The sequence below is a fragment of the Rhinolophus ferrumequinum genome, chromosome 28, assembly GCF_004115265.2.
Source record: "Rhinolophus ferrumequinum isolate MPI-CBG mRhiFer1 chromosome 28, mRhiFer1_v1.p, whole genome shotgun sequence".
Classification (NCBI taxonomy): domain Eukaryota; kingdom Metazoa; phylum Chordata; class Mammalia; order Chiroptera; family Rhinolophidae; genus Rhinolophus; species Rhinolophus ferrumequinum.
In genome coordinates, this window is record NC_046311.1 from 13,670,292 (window position 1) to 13,687,894 (window position 17,603).

General features: G+C 47.5%; 1 protein-coding gene across 5 annotated transcripts in view; it reads right to left on the reverse strand.

The window, feature by feature from the left end:
• The window catches only part of APBA2 (amyloid beta precursor protein binding family A member 2), a 156,579-nt gene that overhangs the window by 22,290 nt on the left and 116,686 nt on the right, over positions 1–17,603 (reverse strand). For all 5 annotated transcript variants that reach the window (XM_033100243.1, XM_033100244.1, XM_033100246.1 and 2 more), the window contains 2 exons: positions 10,565–10,645; positions 9,449–9,485 (listed from right to left, as the gene is read on the reverse strand). In XM_033100243.1, the coding sequence (XP_032956134.1) occupies positions 9,449–9,485; positions 10,565–10,645 (118 nt within the window). The remainder of the gene's footprint in view (positions 1–9,448; positions 9,486–10,564; positions 10,646–17,603) is intronic.

Here is a 17,603-nt window from a genome sequence, read left to right on the forward strand (position 1 = left end):
ACCAGTAGATGGCGTCACTTTCCTCTGCAGGAAGCGCAGGAAGTGTTGGAGTCACGGTCCGCCCCACATCCTCAGCCAGCACCCAGGGCCTGGTCCTGGAAAAGTGTCCTCCCGTCCTATCCATGGGGCATGGGGTGGGGGTGGGGTGAAGACGGGTGGGGGCTTAGGGAGGGGTGGGGGTGGGGTTGCATGACACCCCCTGGACCCCCATCTCTGGGGTAGGGGAGAGGCCTCTTCTGAATCAAATCCCACCTTCCGAAGCTGCATCTTTGAACTCTCCTCTGGCCAGAACCTGGTCAGCTCAGCGGACCTTTCTGAGGTTCATGGTCCTGTTTCAATTCATATCCTTGAGCAGATGGATTCGAGCCTGGCCCCATCTCCCCCTGGAGGGACCCCACCTGGGGGCGCAGACTCCTGTGTGAAGGGTGCCTCGTCCCAGGCAGTGGGGACCCACCCACACCCATTGGACGTCTGCTCCCTGGGGAGAGGCCAACAAAGGATTCAGGCCTTTGCTACAAATGACCGATGGGCTCCTCCGCCAGGGGCTCTGGTCAAATAGGAAACAGTAGGTGCAAGGGTGCCCCCAGCACCCTGCCTGCCAGTCACACACATCAGGGAACAAAACCTGGAAGCAGAGAAGAGTGGCCAGTGGGGGATGAGTTCAGTTTCATAGACAGACTCTCAACCCCACTCATGAAATGCAGCACTCCAACCAAACAGCTTCCTCACAACCCCAAAAGAGCTGGCCCTGCATGTTTGATTATAAATTGTTCTTTTGGGGTCAACTCTTGAACTGACCCTACGCTGAGACCACCAGCGAGAGACAGAAGGAAAAACAATCAAGATGGTGGATTAAAAGAGATCCTGTCTCCCCAAAGAGTGCTTTCTCCTTTTTATGACGTACATTACACTTACACAAGTGTCTGCAGAACGTGTCTGGACAGCTGGGACAAGGAGAATAAGGCACCCCAGGTTCTTCCTGCTGAAGGAAGCCTTTGTCTGAAACCCCCGTTGGAGAGCCCGAGGCCCTGCCGACCTCTCTGAGCAGGGAAGGGCTGGGAGGTCCCCAGAACCATGCCTTGGCGCTCGTCCCTGCTACATCCGGGGGAACCCTTCTGAGAGGGGCGGTGGGCAGAGCCTTCCGATGACCGGCTGCCCGTGTGGTCTCACGAACTCAGGCCTGTGCTTGGAGGGGCGGCCGGGAATGTGGGTGTGCTTCCAGAGGGCCTTGGGGTACAGCCCCCCCATTACACCCAGGTCTCTGCAACTAGGGAGTCCTTCCCCCCAGGCCTCAACAACCCCACACAGCAGACCTCAGCATCCCAACTTGACAAATACGGACAGTCCACATCGAGTCACACGACTTTGCCAGGATTACCATCACCAGTTCAGGAGCTCAGTAAGCGTTTCTGGGCACCCTCCCCCCACACACACACAGAAGGACCTGCGCTGTGACAGACAATACGGAGCTCACAGGCTGACGTCAGTCCCACAGTCACAAAATGAATGCATCAGGGTGGCCCACAGCAAATGTCATGAAAGGCACAGTTCCAAGGAAGAAGCAACAGGGGAGTCTGCCCTTGGGAGGAACCTGGGGGCAGCTGCCCTTTGAGCTGAGGTCGGAAGGATGAAAAGGAATCAACAAGCCATCGAGGGAAAGGAGAAGAGAGCTTTCCAGGCAGAGGCAGGAGCAGGTGCAAAGGCCCTGGGGTAGCAGGGAGTATAGCACCTGAGAACTACAAACTATGCCAACTGCCTGGGTACGGGGGGAGCCAGAAGGGGGGACAGGCCAAGGTTACAGAGAAAGCGTGAGCCAGATGTGAGCACTCTGGGGCCACAGCCTGGACTGTCACTGCCGGGAAGGGCCCAGCCACTCTGCCTTTAGAAAGTGACTCTGGCCGCAGAGAGGCAGAAGGGAGAGCAGCTGGGAGGCTACTGCAGTGGTCCTAGCGAGTAAGTGGTGATGATGGTGTGGGCCAGGGTGACGAGGGGGCCTGGGAGACAGCGACAGGCTGGATTCCCTCTGGACGTTCTACCCACAGGACTGGAGAGAGGAAGCTGCTGCTCCGTGGGGAGGGGACCCTGGAGAGCATGGACTGCAGCGCATCTGTAATAGCGAGAACACTGGAAACCACCGCAGTCTTCCTGCAAAGGCAGCCAGTGGAGGTCTGGGGACAGTGCAGAGCGCCCTGTGCAGTGGGGAATTTTGGCATCATCTCCAGGAGTTAGCTGTACGTGAAAAAAGCAAGGTGGAGAAGAGGGCGTCTAGCTCATTAGCATTTACCTAAGAAAGCGGAAGGGATGTCTGTAATAAAAGGACACGAGATGTCAGAAATCGGTCCTAGGGAAGATGCCAGACGTCTTCGCATACGCTCTGTTTTGTATATTTCACATTGGAGCCATGGATTTTCCATAATTATACAATAAAATTAAATGCAAAAAGCAAATTCGTAAGAATTAAAAGAAAAATGAATCTGAAGGTGTGCCCACATGTGACACGATCCCAGAGACACACCATTCTGAATTCGTCTGAAAACACAGTAGTTCCCACGGGACAGTCCTCGTGGGGGAAACTCTAAAGACAAAAGTCACTGCCAAAAAGTCTCCAGCTGAGTCTGTCATCATATGGCCTTGCTGACGTTGCTACGGCTGTTCTGACACTCATATGACCCGCGGGACAGGAGAAATGAGGAATTCTGTTGAGGAATCGGAGAGGACTAGGAGAATGGGGAACAGGAGAAATGAGAAATGAGGGGTTTGGGGCATAGGAAAAAGACGGTGCAAACGTGACAATCCCACAGTCTTGACAAAGTGTCAGTACCAATCACGATGCGTTTTACCTCAAAAGCATGCAGTTTATTTAGTTTTATATATATTTACTAAATATATATACACACTAAATATATATACACACACTATATATATATATATATTTACTATATACACACACACATCCACACACACATACGAGGCATGACTTTTTTGATATCAGAGGGATTATTCATTATAAATTTGTAACAACTGGACATACAGTTCACCAACTTTACTATTTGGAAGTGCTGAAAAGGCTGCGTGAAAAAGTTAGACGAAAACGACCTGAACTTTTCACCAACGATTCATGGCTCTTGCATCACGACAATGCACCAGCTCACACCACACTGTCTGTGAGGGAGTTTTTAGCCAGTAAACAAATCACTGTATTGGAACACCCTACCTACTCACTTGATCTGGCCCCCAATGATTTCTTTCTCTACCCAAAGATAAAGGAAATATTGAAAGGGAGACATTTTGATGACATTCAGGACACCAAGTGTAATACAACAACAGCTCTGATGGCCATTCCAGAAAAAGAGTTCCAAAATGGCTTTGAAGGGTGGACTAGGCACTGACATCAGTGCATAGCTTCCCAAGGGGAGTACTTCAAAGGTGACCGTAGTGATATTCAGCAATGAGGTATGGAGTACCATTTCTAAGATGAGTTCGCAAACTCAATTGTCTGACCTCATATATAACAAATGACCCCCCAATTTAGCAGCTTAATTAACATGACAAATGTATTATCCCCATATCTGTGGGTTGGGGAGCTGGGTGCCTCTGGCTCAGGGGCTCACAGAGCTGCAGCCCTCTTAGAACACCGGAGGACCCACTTCCAAAATCACTTATGAGGCTGCTGGCCAGAGACATGAGTCCTGCGCCATGTGGGCACCTGGCAGGGCCACTCACAACATGGCAATTTGCTTCCTACAGAGCGACCAAGCAAGCAAGAGAGATCAAGAAAAAAGCCACAGCCGTTTTGTAACCTAACCTTGGAAGTGATATCCCCACCCCTTCCGCCATACTCTTATTCATTAGAAGCGAGTCAGTGAGTCCAGCCTACTCTCAAGGGGCGGGGCTTACCCAAGGTCCTAAATACCAGGTGCTCACTGGGGGCCACCTCCCTACACACATCTATAAATTTCCTACCCGTCTGACGAACTCAGCCGCAATGACCACCCAACGGTGCGCAGTTTATGGTCTCTATGACTGCCCGGCTCTGCTTGGAGAAATAACTGGTCTAGTCTTGAAGCAAGAAATGGTGAAGATGGTCCTGAAATAGCTAGTCATACCAGGAAGCAAGGAGGCTATCAGACTGTGGGGTCACACTGACAGGACTTGGGGACCAGCCTCAAGCACTGGGCAGAGTAGAGCCAAACTACGGTCACTACGGATAACATCAGCCGTACACTGAACTCAAGACTTCTGGGTGATTGTGTACGAAACCCCACCAGTTATCTTCAGAGGTTGTTAGAGAAACTCATTAATTTTAAAATTTTTAAATAAAGGGAAGATATCAAGCACGTAACCTGCTTTTCCTATACAAACTCTACTCAGCATAGCCAAATACTCGGTGAGGGAAAGTTTCTTTGCATGGAAGAATTCCAGCTAAAGAATTCCAGCTGAAGAAGAAATGATGGAATTAGAATACCACCATTTTGCAACCTCTAATCAATGAATGGACCGACACAATGATCCTTAATGGCTGCTAATCCTACAAAAAGAGAGACAAACAGACAGCGTGAGCCTTTTGATGGAAGGACACAAGAATATCTATGAAGGTGTTTGGCCCCAAACAACCAAACGGATTCTGCTCAAGTCCCTCTCTACCTAAAACCCAGACATTTTCCAGGACTCAGAGGACAGAGGATCGTGGTCAACAATACCACGAAGGTGCAACGTCCAGCGTGCAAGGGACTCGGTAGCACAAATGACACAGATTCTTCTACAACATCAACAATAACAACACAACTATAAGAGAGAAAAAAGAGAGATGGATGGAGAACTGATGAAACAAGAGACATAAGAAAATCGGGAAACACGTCAACCGATCTCAACGTATGGCCCTTATCTAGACGCCCTTCACACAAGCACAACTACACACTGGGGAGATGTAAGCACTGACTGGCGTTCATGATACGCAGAATCGATCATTTTATTTTAGTATTGATATGAATTTGATACGACCAATGAAAGTATTGGAATGAATTTTTTTAAACAGAGTCTCTGTATTTTAGAGCTACATAGTTGAAACATTTAAAGACGGTATGTGAGGTCTGAAATTTTGCTTTAGAATCATTTGGAGAGGATAGGGGTGTAGACGAAGTCAACACTAGTCACAAGTGGGTACATACTAAAGCTGGGGGAGCACAAAGTTCATTATACTATTCTATTTGTATACATGTTTGTAACTTTCTATGATAAAATAATTAAATGGATGGATCTTTCAAAAGGTGCCATTTTTTATGTCACTATTGTATATTATACATTACATTGTTCCCTGTACTCTACTCCACCCAATTAGACAAGAGAAAACAATAACAGAAAACAAGAAAGGAAGTGGCAAAAATCATTCTTATTTGGAAAGGGTATGATTATATGCCAACAAAACCCAGGAGCTCACTGGGGGCCAAGAAAACCAACTAAAAATCAATTTAAAAAATTAGAGAATTCATGAAGGCAGTGATTTCAAATTTAATATATGAAAAAACTCAATAGCTTTCTTTGTAGCTACAAATAGCAACAAGTGAGAAAAAAGAATGAAACAAAAGATTTACAAAAACAATAAAAGGGAACAAACATCAAGGAATAAACTAACAACATGTGTGCTGAATTTTCATGAATAAAAGTTTATTCATGAAGATAAACAAGTTTAAATAAATGGAAACAAGTCCCGATGTGATGAGAAGATTCTGTATTGTAAAGCGATGTGATGAGAAGATTCTGTACTATAAAGCTGACACTTTACCCCTACATAGATAAATTTAATGCATGGTATGCATTAAATTAAGTAAAATACCATAAAAATACCAACAGGAACTGTTAGTGTATAACTAGATAAGCTGATTCTAAAGTTTCTATGGAAAACTAAATATACAAAAGGACCGGGGAAATTTCTGAACAGGAACAATGGTCGCAGGACAAGAAGTGACCACACCAGGGAACAAAATGCAGTGTAAATCCCTGGTAAACAGAGAAGCCTAGTTCTGGAACTTAAAAGGGCAAATCAGCGGAAGAGATCCAGAAACAGACGTGGGTGCACATGGCAATTTTGTGTATGACAAAGGCAGCATTTCAAGTCAGTGAGGAAAAGATTCATTGAACAGTTTGGCAACTCATTAGCTAGTGGAATAAAATGTTTAACATGTAACTCTTCCTCTAATCCATATACCAAAAGAAATTCCAGATAGATCAAACATTTAAATAATTTAAAATAAAATCATAAGCATGCTAGAATAAAGCTTTATTTAAAACAATAATCTTAGGGGTGTGAAGGTTATACTAATCTCAAAAACTGAGGAACCTCAAAGAAAAAAGATGAATTTGACATTTGACTATATAAGAGGTTCAGCAAAGCGAAAAAGGTACAAAAAAATTACACGACGATGGTGACCTGGGAAAAGCATTTGCAATATAAATCGAAAGGCTCATTTCCTTTATATGTAAAGAGTAGTACAAGTCAATAAGAAAAACCGAAAATCCAGTAGAGGCAAAGGAAAGAGACGCTGCAGAGGAAAAGAGACACAAACGGCTTCTAAACATGAAACAGTGTTTGGCGTCACTTCGGATGGAGAGCGCACATGTGAAGCAAACAAGTCACCGCCTCTCACCCCTCAGCCGGGGGTGACAACCACACAGTTGGCTGGCGCACAGGGCTGGTGAGCCACCGCTCTCAGATGCTGTGTAACCTGTCCCCTCTGGGGAAGGCCATCTGCACCGAGGCAGCGTGCTGCTGGTCTGTAACCCTGCCTCACGAGGGAACCGCTTCTCTGAAAGGATCCCTGAGCACAAAGACATCCACGCGGCCGCTCGCTGCTGCACCGACTGCAAGCTGATAACATCCCATCCTACGTGAAGCCACTGGATCCTGTGCTGCCACTTAAATAATCAGGGGGCTGTATGGCTGTCATCTCCATGATCTACCAAGAAATGAATAAGCCAAGTGGCCAGGGCAACGTCTATTTTAAGCAAATGGTCTATATGTAGGCTTGTATATGGCCAGGAAGTTTCCGGAAGGAATCACAAGAAATCTAACAGTGGCTTCCACCTCAGAGAGGGATATGCAGACAGAAACGGGAAAAGTTCCACGTGGATTGTCAAGGGAGAATTCATTTTTAATTCCTATGGCTCTTTCAAGCACTACTCAGAGAAATCATAACAAACTTCCACCGGTGAATAACGTTCAGAACTGAAAACACGTCTAATCCCTACTCACGCTAAGCAAATGGAGCACTGAGAACGAGATCAAGTATTGTTTTGTTTGTGAAAAAGAAAAGTTATTTTGGTGTGTACTACAAAGCTACAATAATCAAAACAGCATGGCACTGACACAAAAACAGACACATCGATCAATGGAACTAAATGGAGAGCTCAGAAGTAAACCCTCACTTAAGTGGTCAATGAATCTATGAAAAGAGGCAAGTACATACAACGTGGTAAAGACAGTCTCTTCATTAAGTGGGGTTGGGAAAACTGGACAGAGACACGTGAAAAAAATGAAAGTGGACCCCCTTCTTACACCACAAACAAAAATAAACTCAAAATGGATTAGACTTAAGTGTAAGACCTGAAACCATAAAACTCCGATGAGGAAATATAGGCACTTTGACGTCTCTCTTAGCAGAATCTTTTTGGATATATCATCTCAGGCAAGGAAAACAAAAGAAAAAATGAACAAATGGAACTACATCAAACTAAAAAGTTTCTGTACAGCGAAGGAACCATCAACAAAATGGGAGAACATGTCCTCTAATGATATATTTGATAAGGGGTTAATACCCAAAATATATAAGACACTCCCAGAACTCAACACCAAAAAAACAAACAATCCAATTTAAAAATGGGCAGAGGACCTGAACAGACATTTCTCCAAAGAGGACATACAGATGGCCAATAGACATATGAAAAGATGCTCAATGCCACTAATCATCAGAGAATTGCAAATTAAAACTGTAATGAAATATGACATGACACCTGTCAGACTGGCCATCGTCAATAAAACAACAAACAAGTGTTGGTGAGGATGTGGAGAAAAGGGGACCCTCATGCACTGTTGGTGGGATTGTAAACTGGTGCAGCCACTAGGGAAACAGTATGGAGAGTCCTCAAAAAATTACAAATAGAACTACCTTATGACCCAGCAATTCCACTTCTGTGTATTTATCCAGATAAACCCAGAACACTAATTTGAAAAAATACATGCACTCCTATGTTTACTGCAACACTATTCACGATAGCCAAGATATGGAAGCAAGCTACATGTCCATCAATAGATGAATGGATAAAGAAAAGGTGATGTGTGTGTGTGTGTGTGTGTGTGTGTATACATATATATATATATATATATATATATATATATATATATGTATGTATATACACAATGGAATATTACTCGGCCATAAAAAGGAATGAAATCTTACCATTTGCGACAACATGGTTGGACCTAGAGGATATTATGCTGAGTGAAATAAGTCAGACAGAGAAAAGACAAATACCATACAATTTCACTTTTATGTGAATCTAAAAATACAAACCAAATGAATAAACAAAACAGACACAAACCCATGGATATAGAGAACAAGCTGATGGTTGCCAAAGGGGGTGGGTGGGGGAGGAATGGAGGGATGGGAATTAAAAAAAAGAATGAATGCAAGAGCACACTGTCATAAAGGTAACAATAAAAACAGGGTAAGAAAGGTTTAAAGTAATTTATTTCTGAAGATTAACTTACTTTGCTACCATAAATATTCATAAAAATTAATTAGCAGCTTTTAATTCTTTTAATAAGAATTAATAAAATTCACACCCTTTATTATAACACATTAGCAAGGGTAGGAAACACCCTCTGGCAAAGAGAAAGATCCCACTTTAGAGGCTGTGGTGCTGGGGTACCTCGTAAAGGAGCCCCAAGGTTACCAGACGCACTTTAGAGACAAGCGCATGCCCCCCCCACACACCAAACCTCCACACAGAAGAGACCGACCCATTTGGGTTTTTACTGAATGCTGAAATGCCACGTTAACCCCCTCAGAAAAGACAGGAGACTGAAGGAAAATGAAGAGTCTGAAAAGACAACAACAGCTTGAATTTGAGGCAATTATATCTACCCCAATCAAAAGTGTCAGATCGCAATTAGCTGCTTGTACGGACACATTGCAATCTATTAATTCAGTCATCAGTGTCGTGTGAGGCTGTAACTGAGGGTGTAAAGAGATGAGATGGTCTACCGTTCCCCAATCGAGTGGGTCCCCACCCCACCCACCCAATGTGGGCATGAACGTGCAGGCATCCTGCCCTGTTAGAGAGCTGTGCTTTCTAAACAAGCTTTGCAGGAGAAAACCAAAAGGAACAGCACCACACGCTTTGACATCAAAATGCAACTGGCTCCTGAGAGAGAAAATTCGGTGTCACTTACCAGCCACAAAGCTTGGAAACGATGCCACCTTCTTTGTCTGTTAGGAAATACGAAGGAAAGAAAAAGAAACGTAACAATTGTAAGCAGGTGGCCCACCCGATCTAGGCTAAGGTGAGTCACAGGACGGGACACGCTAAACACCATGGCTGACGGCTGTCAGCTCCGTACAGTAATCCAGTCTCGCCCAGGCACCATGGGGCACCTCTAATTAACTCCCAGTGGAAAACCTGCTTCCATAAATGTCCCCAAAAATAAATTACGGGGTGGGTACAAAAGGCTACCATCTGAAACCTGGGGACCCTCAGATTGACACGCCACTGCTAAAAGGGAGCTGAGAGACCCCACAACCCAGTGGTTCTCCAACTGGTAGGCGTGAGGATGGTCAGGCACGAAGGACACAAGACACCACTCCAGGGGTGGCCACAGTGATTTCATCAACATCAGAACATCTCTAAACTATGGCGTCCGGCAAAGGGGAATTCTTGCTTCCGGCCTCATTTTAATAACGTCCACTGTGGCAGTATTAGTTTACGTGGGATTGTTCTTTAAAACCATGTTGTTGGTTTAGAACGGTGGTTCCCAACCAGGATGATTTTTGTCCCCAAGGGAAGGTCTGGCCATGTCTGTCGACATTTTTGGTTGCTACAACTTGGGGTGGGGGTGGGGGGAATGCTGCTGGCATCTAGCGGGTAGAGGCCAGGGACTTCTAACCATCCTACTGCGCAAAGGACGGCCCCCCACAACGAAGAATTATGTGGCCCCAAATGCCAGCACTGCCACTACTCATTCTCCCCCATTATCTGGGGGAGGAACCCCGGTTTAGAACATGTCAGGTAATGGGGGAGAATGAGTTTTAGTCAAAGCAGGGCGCACCAGTGACACCCCCCCACATGCCCTCACCAACACGTGAACACACGTGGTGAGGGCCTGCCCTCCCTTCTCCACGACCGTGACCCTCAAATCGTCCCGCTACGGGACACCCCACTTTGCTCTACCGGCCCCCCGGGCCCGCAGGCACTGGGTGGGATGCGAACATCACGGAGGGCGAACAGACACGACAGGGCAGCAGCCCGAACACGGGCCCGAGCCAGGAACCCTCATCCGTGGAAAAATTACCTCCGGGACGTTGTTATTATCAACGGGTCCATTGAGATCGGAACGCTGCTGCTTTCTCGGCTGCTCCAAACCATTGCAAACCTGGAACCGGGAAGTTAAAGGTAAAGATGGGATTCTTATATGTTAGAAAAACAAACAAGACACCAAACTGGAGATGCAATACAATTTTGTAAAACGCGTGTGTCCGTGTGTGTGCGACGTCAGTGAAACTTTTCTGCAGTGAACCTGTACACTTTTACACTTCTAAAAAGTGATGTGCATCTTATTTTCTAGTTTCATTAATTCGTGATTCCTTTTAATTGTGGTAAAACACTCATAACATACAATTTACCATTTTAACCACTTTAAAGGGCACGGCTCGGTGGCACTAAAGTACTCTCACATTGCTGTGTAACCATCGCCACTATCCGTGCCCGGAACCCCTCTCACTCGTCTTCCCAGACTGAGACTCTGTCCCACGCCCACCTCCCCAGCCCATGTAGCCACCAGCATGTCTCCATCAAATTGTCTCCTCAGGGGGGCTCACAGAAGTGGCATCAGACAGGATTTGTCCTTCTGTGCCCAGCTTATTTCACTTGGTATAACGTCCTCCAGGTTCCCCCGCATTGTAGCAGGTGTCAGGATTCCCTTCCTTTTAAGGTGGAATAATATTCCACTGTATGGATGGACCATATTTTAATTATCTGCTCCTCCTTTGATGGACACGTGGGTCGCTTCCACCTTTTGGCTGTTGTGAATAAAGCCGCAGTGAACATGGGTGGACAGATGTATCTTTGATACCCTGTTTTCACCCCGGAAGTGGGATTGCTGGGTCATGTGGTAATTTCTATTTTTAATTTTTTGAGGAACCTCCATTTTACATTCCCGTCAACCATATGCAAGGGTTAAAGTCTTATTTAAAAAAAAAAAAAATTCTTAATTTAATGCAAATTCTAAATTCTTTAGCTAATACAAATTAGGCAATCTTCTACTGGAGAAAATAAAATGCCCCAAGGACATGCCAAGACATCGAATCAACATTTCTTTGACTTCAAATTAACAAGATTTAAAGTTTAGGTACATTGCATTCTCTTTATTGCCTAGTACCATCCAGACGAGAGAAGCCAGATCCGTAACGCTAAAATGACCCTTCAAATCCCAAAGGGGGCTCTGGTACGCCAGCATCGTAAGTCAAGTTCCAGAACTTTCTGGAAATAAACGATCAAACAGTAACAATGTGATGATGACGATGATGAGTCACATTTATAAGTAAATTTGTATTTATATTACAAATACATAGTATACATAGGTATTTATATTTATTTGTGAATAAATAAGTGTATTATTTATAACATCCCTTCCCGCATGGAGATGGATATTCCCACTCCTGCTTTATAGGCGAGAGGGCAGAGGCACCAAGGGCCCGGCTCCCACAGGCTTAGGAGGCACAGCAAGGTGTCCCTGCCACTTCTCTTCCCTGTCCCATACTGTCACCATCATGTCCCTTGACTCAATCTCCCTAGTGAAGCTAAGAGAAAACTGAACAGACCTGGGGCGACCCTCCTGGCACTGCGGGAAGCAGGAGTGTGAGACACCAGACAGGCAACAGATTCCTATTAGCTGTGTGTCCCTCCGTGACAACAAACCCCAGTGGTGTCAGCGGGGGTGGGGCTGGATGGCTCAGACGGGAGGTGGAAACGCGGGCTAGGCTTTAAGGAGGGGGATGATTTGTACACAGGGGAAGAAGAAAAACATCTCGCCGCATCCTGAGGGAAACGGGCTCAAGCTGCAGGAAGAAATGAGGCTTCCCTGGAGAGGAGGGGTGCAGAGGCGCAGCTCAGGCCCCGGCAGGTCAGATGTCTGGTTCGTCCCTGGCCCCCCTCTGCTGGGAGTCTAAAGGGCTGTCCCACCCCTGAACCTGGAGCTCTCAAACCACGCAGGTGGGCTCTGCCCTCACCCCGCTGTCCTAATATGTCGCAAGGCTGGGCTCTGGGCCTGCTGGCTTGCGCCTCCCTCCGTCACAGCCCTCCCTCCTAGTAGCTGAACCCATCCTTCCCCAGACGAGAGGGCGCTGGTCCCCCTGGGGACTCTCCCCACTGGACCGTGCTGACCAAGCTGAGCTCACTGTCCCTTCCTATAGGGCTGCGCCCGGCTGGCTGGCCACTTCTGCAAGGGTCCCACTGGGCCAGGTCTGTTCCTGAACTCCTAGGTAGCTTCCCAATGCCCCCCTGGCTCTGCACGTCCCACGACGGCCGAGGCACGCCAGGCAACGTCTCCCAAAGGATCCGAGAGGGGTTCTCACCTCAGGCGCTGTTCCCATCCACCGTAAGGAAAACTAACTCAGGACTTTCTCCCGACCACCCTCTGTTGTCTGGGCCCTTGGCTATGTCCACTCAGAGCACGTCAGTATCTTACCCTCTCGTTTGAAAGATATCTAACCGGGCACCTTCCCTAGGCTGAGTTCATGGACGTCACTGCCTAACGGCCTGCACTGCCTTCTGGGAGCTGAACGGGCTCTGGTGATCTGCAAACACCCAGAGAAGCAAACCAACAGACAGACACATGAAAACGGACCTTCCATACGTGCTATAAACTGAATGTCTGTGTCCCCCCAATTCATGTGTTGAAACTTAACCCCCAAAGTGATGGCAGCAGGAGGTGGGGCCTTTGGGAGGTGATGCGACGAGGTCATGTGGGTGGAGCCCCCACACATGGGATTAGTGCCCTGATAGAGACCCGAGAGCTCCCTAAACCTCCCGCCGTGTGAGGACACAGAGCAGATGGCGGGCGTCTAGGAACCAGGAAGTGAGCCGTCACCAGACTCTGGATCTCCCGGCACCTCGATCGTGGCCTTCCGGCCCCCAGGACTGTGAGAGAGGAGCTTGTGTTGTTTGTAAGCCGCCCAGTCTGCGGTGCTCTGTTCCAGCAGCCTGAGTGGATGGAGACAACACCCCTTCGATGAATGTCACAGCTCGGGCTAACCTGATGTTTCTGGCCGAGCCAGGGACAGAGGTGTAAGGAAACAGACTCTTCCCAGCGCCTCTGGCAAATCAAAGAGGTGTCCCTTTTGGGGGACACAGCCCCACAGGGTTAGGGCTTGGCCAGCGGCTGTGCAGCTTCAGGCAGGGGCCCATGACCCAGCTAGGCTGGATGCCAGCACCCCCATGTCCGTCTGTCGGACACCCCAGTGTGGGGTCACAGTATGTGGTGACCACGTCTGCTTCCAATGGCAACTTCTCCCCACAGCTTCTCTAACTTCCTCCGACCACTCATCACCATGACAACCACAGCTCATGCCAAGCAGCAGTGCTGTTTTCAGAGAGGCTGGAGGGTGGGCTGTGCCGCGTCTCCTCGGGAAGGCCCATCTGGTGCTGTAATTCTCATCTCCAGGGAGGGCTGGGGGCTGGGCATCACGGGACTCGGTGTCTGAAATTATCATGCTGAGAGGCCCACGTGGACCTGGGGCTCCTGGCATCTCAGACAAAGATGTTATTGGAATCCTTTCATGCCCTCCCCAAGATACAGCAGCCAGGCACCTCTCAAAATAAAAGGCTGGCCAGGGCCACCTCGGTCCTCACGGCCAATTGGTAGAGAAGGGTCACGTGCTTCTCTCTGTAACCCTAGTGCCATCAGCTGGAACCCATCAGCGTGGCCACACCCCCAGAGAGGGCCACACCCCCAAACCCCCACGGGGCTCTGAGAACAACACCATTGTGTGGCTCAGACTCGTCATGACCTGCCCGCACCGGGGACAGCTGTTCAGGCCTGTAATAAAAATATTCTAATTTGAATGAATTGTTCTAATAACTATCTTGGCTGCAGTTGGTGAAACTAAAGCTAGCATTTTTTTAAAGGGTCAATTCTGATATTGTCCACTTGATTACGCTGAAAACACGGCAACATAACCCACATTGCTAGGCATGAGATAGCAGCCCGGAAGTGCACACCCACTCACACTCATGCCACCTGTCATCAAAGCCCTTCTGAGTGACAAGCATGTTAGTGACACGGTGACGAGCTCACGTTGGGGACAGAGTCATCAGTTCAAGACCCAGCATGTCACAATTTCCCCACTGGACTGTCCTATTGCCTCTCACACATGACTCCATGTCACAGAAATCCCAAGTCTGAGGCGACAGTGAGGTGACAGCCTTCCCTGCAGTCATTTCGTGTTCCGTGTTTATGAAGGCACCGTTATCCCTACTGATCGGATATTCCACAAAGACGCCTTCCTCCATCCAACCGAGGGGTCAGCCGGGACCGCTGCACGAGGGGAGCTCCCCGCGGGGCCAAGCCGAGGTCATACCCCTCGGGATCACGGTCAGAATGAAGGTCTGACTTAGCACCCGGATCAGCTTCCACAAGCCCTTCCATCCGTCCCCTGACATGGTGGCGTCAGAAAAATGATAATATTGTTTTTCTTCTGTTCCTCTTACGATTCAGGTCACTCCCGTGTTACTTCCCTGGACAATGGGAGCTTAGCTAAAGAATTTATCCTATAATAGTTATCCCCATGCGGGCAGCTGGATCTTATCAAAGCCAATCTGTGGTTTAAAAGAATCATGAAGAGCCACTGGGGAAATCAGCCAGTGGGCCTGTCTGTTAAAACTCTCCAGGCAGGCTTGAGAATGAGAGGGGGAAGGAAAACCCTCCCCTCACTCCCCTCACCCCCACGTCCACATATATCGTGGAACACACCTGCACTAAAAAACTATTCATCGTCTATCTGAAATTCAAGTTTAACTGGGTGTCCTGTCATTGTGTGCTAAATCCAGCAGCCCGACAGGGGGCTGACAGGCTGCCACCTCCGTGGAAAACCCTACTGGGGCCTGGCTTTGTTCTCTGTGCCTTGTCTGCTAAAATCTCACCGCCACTGGCCACCGGGATGGCATGGCATGTCCACTGCATCGTTCACTCTCTTCACAGAACCCACAACGGGTGGCCGTATCCAGGGAGCTCAGGACAGCCTTTCAGAGCAGAATCATATTTTTCCAAACGGGCCTCTGTGTTTCAATCCATCCAAAGGCTGAGTCTACCTGGCCAGTCCCAAGCCAGTGCGTTCTGTGTGTCCCGTGTTGCACTGGGTGCCACCCATCGAGGACAGGAAGACACATAAAAAAGGTCTTAACTCAGAACAGCTCCCGTTCCAGCGTGGAGGCAGGACTCAGCGGTCCTGCCAGCCTTGCACCTTCTTTGTGACAAGGTAGGGCACAAACAAACACACGTCCGTGCAAAGGCAGTCCCTGTGCGATCAGGCCTGAGCGGGGTAAGAGATGAGCCCAGAGGCCAAACCATCCAAGCTTCAGGGCTGTTAAATCTTTCTTACTTGAGCATAAGCAGAACCTTATGCACGGTCGCTGGGAATGCAAAATGTTCGACCACCCAGGAAAAGAGTCTGTGATTCCCCAAAAGTCAAATACGGAATACCCATATGACCCCGCGATTCCACTCCTAGGTACAGACCCCCAAAGAGCTGAAAACAGGTGTCTACACTAAAACCTGCAGCGTCATTGTTCACAGTAGTCAAAAGACAGAAACAACCCAAATGTCTGTCAATGGATGAAGGAATTAAAAAAAAATTAATCTGGGGAACGTAATTTGGTGGTTACCAGAGGGTAAGGGGGTTGGAGGGTGGGGGATGAGGGTGAGGGGGATCAAATGTATGGTGATGGAAGGGGAGCTGACTCTGGGTGGTGAACACACAGTGTGATTTATGGATGATGTGATACAGAATTGCACACCTGAAATCTATGTAATTTTACAATTGTCACCCCAATAAATTAAAAAAAAATAAAAATAAATAATAAAAATAAATAAAAAATAAAAAAAATAATATTGAATGTCAAATGTAAAAAAAAAAAAAGTGTTCTATCCATTCAGTGGACTATTATTCAGCCATAAAAAGGAATGAAGTACTGACAGATGCTGTCACATGGGTGAACCTGAAAACGTTATGCTAAGTGAAAGAAGCCAGACACACGAGGTCGCGTATTGCATGATTCCATTTAGATGAAATGTATAAAAACAGGCAAATCTAGAGAGAGAGAGAGCAGACGTGTCACTCAAGGGTCTGGGGGGAGGAGAGAAGGAGGACTGACTGCTTAAGAAGCACGGGGTTTCCTTTCGGGGTGATAAACCTGTTCTGGAACTAAACAGCGGTGGTTGCAAGATATTGCACTAAATGCCACTGAATCAGACACTTTAACATACAGGCCGACCTCAGAGACATTGTGGGTTCAGCTCCAGGCCACTGCAATAAAGTGAACCACACAAACATTTTGGTTTCCCGGTACGTATAAAAATTATTATGTTTACACTATACTGTAGCCTCTGAACTGTGCAATGGTATTGTCTTAAAAAACAAAAAGCAATGAACACACCTTCATTTAAAAACACCTTGTGGCTAAAAATGCTAACCATCACCTGAGCCTTCAGAGAGTCGTCGTCTTTTTGCTGGTGGAGGGTCTTGCCTGCCATTTGTAAAAAATGCAGGACTGAAGTGCAATAAAGTGAAAGTGCAATAAAACAAGGTCTGACTGTAGTCAGAAGGGTAAATTTTATGTTATGTGTACATCACTACAAGTTAAAAATAACGCGGAAAGCAAGAGTAACCAGAGTCTACGAAGGATCCAAAACACGCTACCCCTGCCTACGAGATCCGCTTCCACTCAGGGCTAGAGTCCTGCATGCAGGTGACCCGCCAGCCTGTGCAGGACTAACCTCCCTCGATGGACACAAAGGCCTAAGGGAAGGAAGGGAGGTAGAGGGAAGGGAGAGGGTGTCACAAGGGTCAGCAGTGACCACACACCCTTCTCTCCAGGTCACCGCCTCACACACCAGGATGTCACACTGAGGTGCACTTGCGGGAAAGGAGGGCCTTCCACCGTCAAAGCAAAGCGTGCCACACGACTAGAGAGTACTGCGCTTGGTTTTCTCCAGTCCAAAGGAGAAAATCCGCACTACTCCTTGTTAAAACTTGGCTAGGGCCAGCACGGCTTCTGCTCCCACGTCATACCACGTTGCTGCACACTGCACGTGTGCCCACCCTGCTGGATTTAAA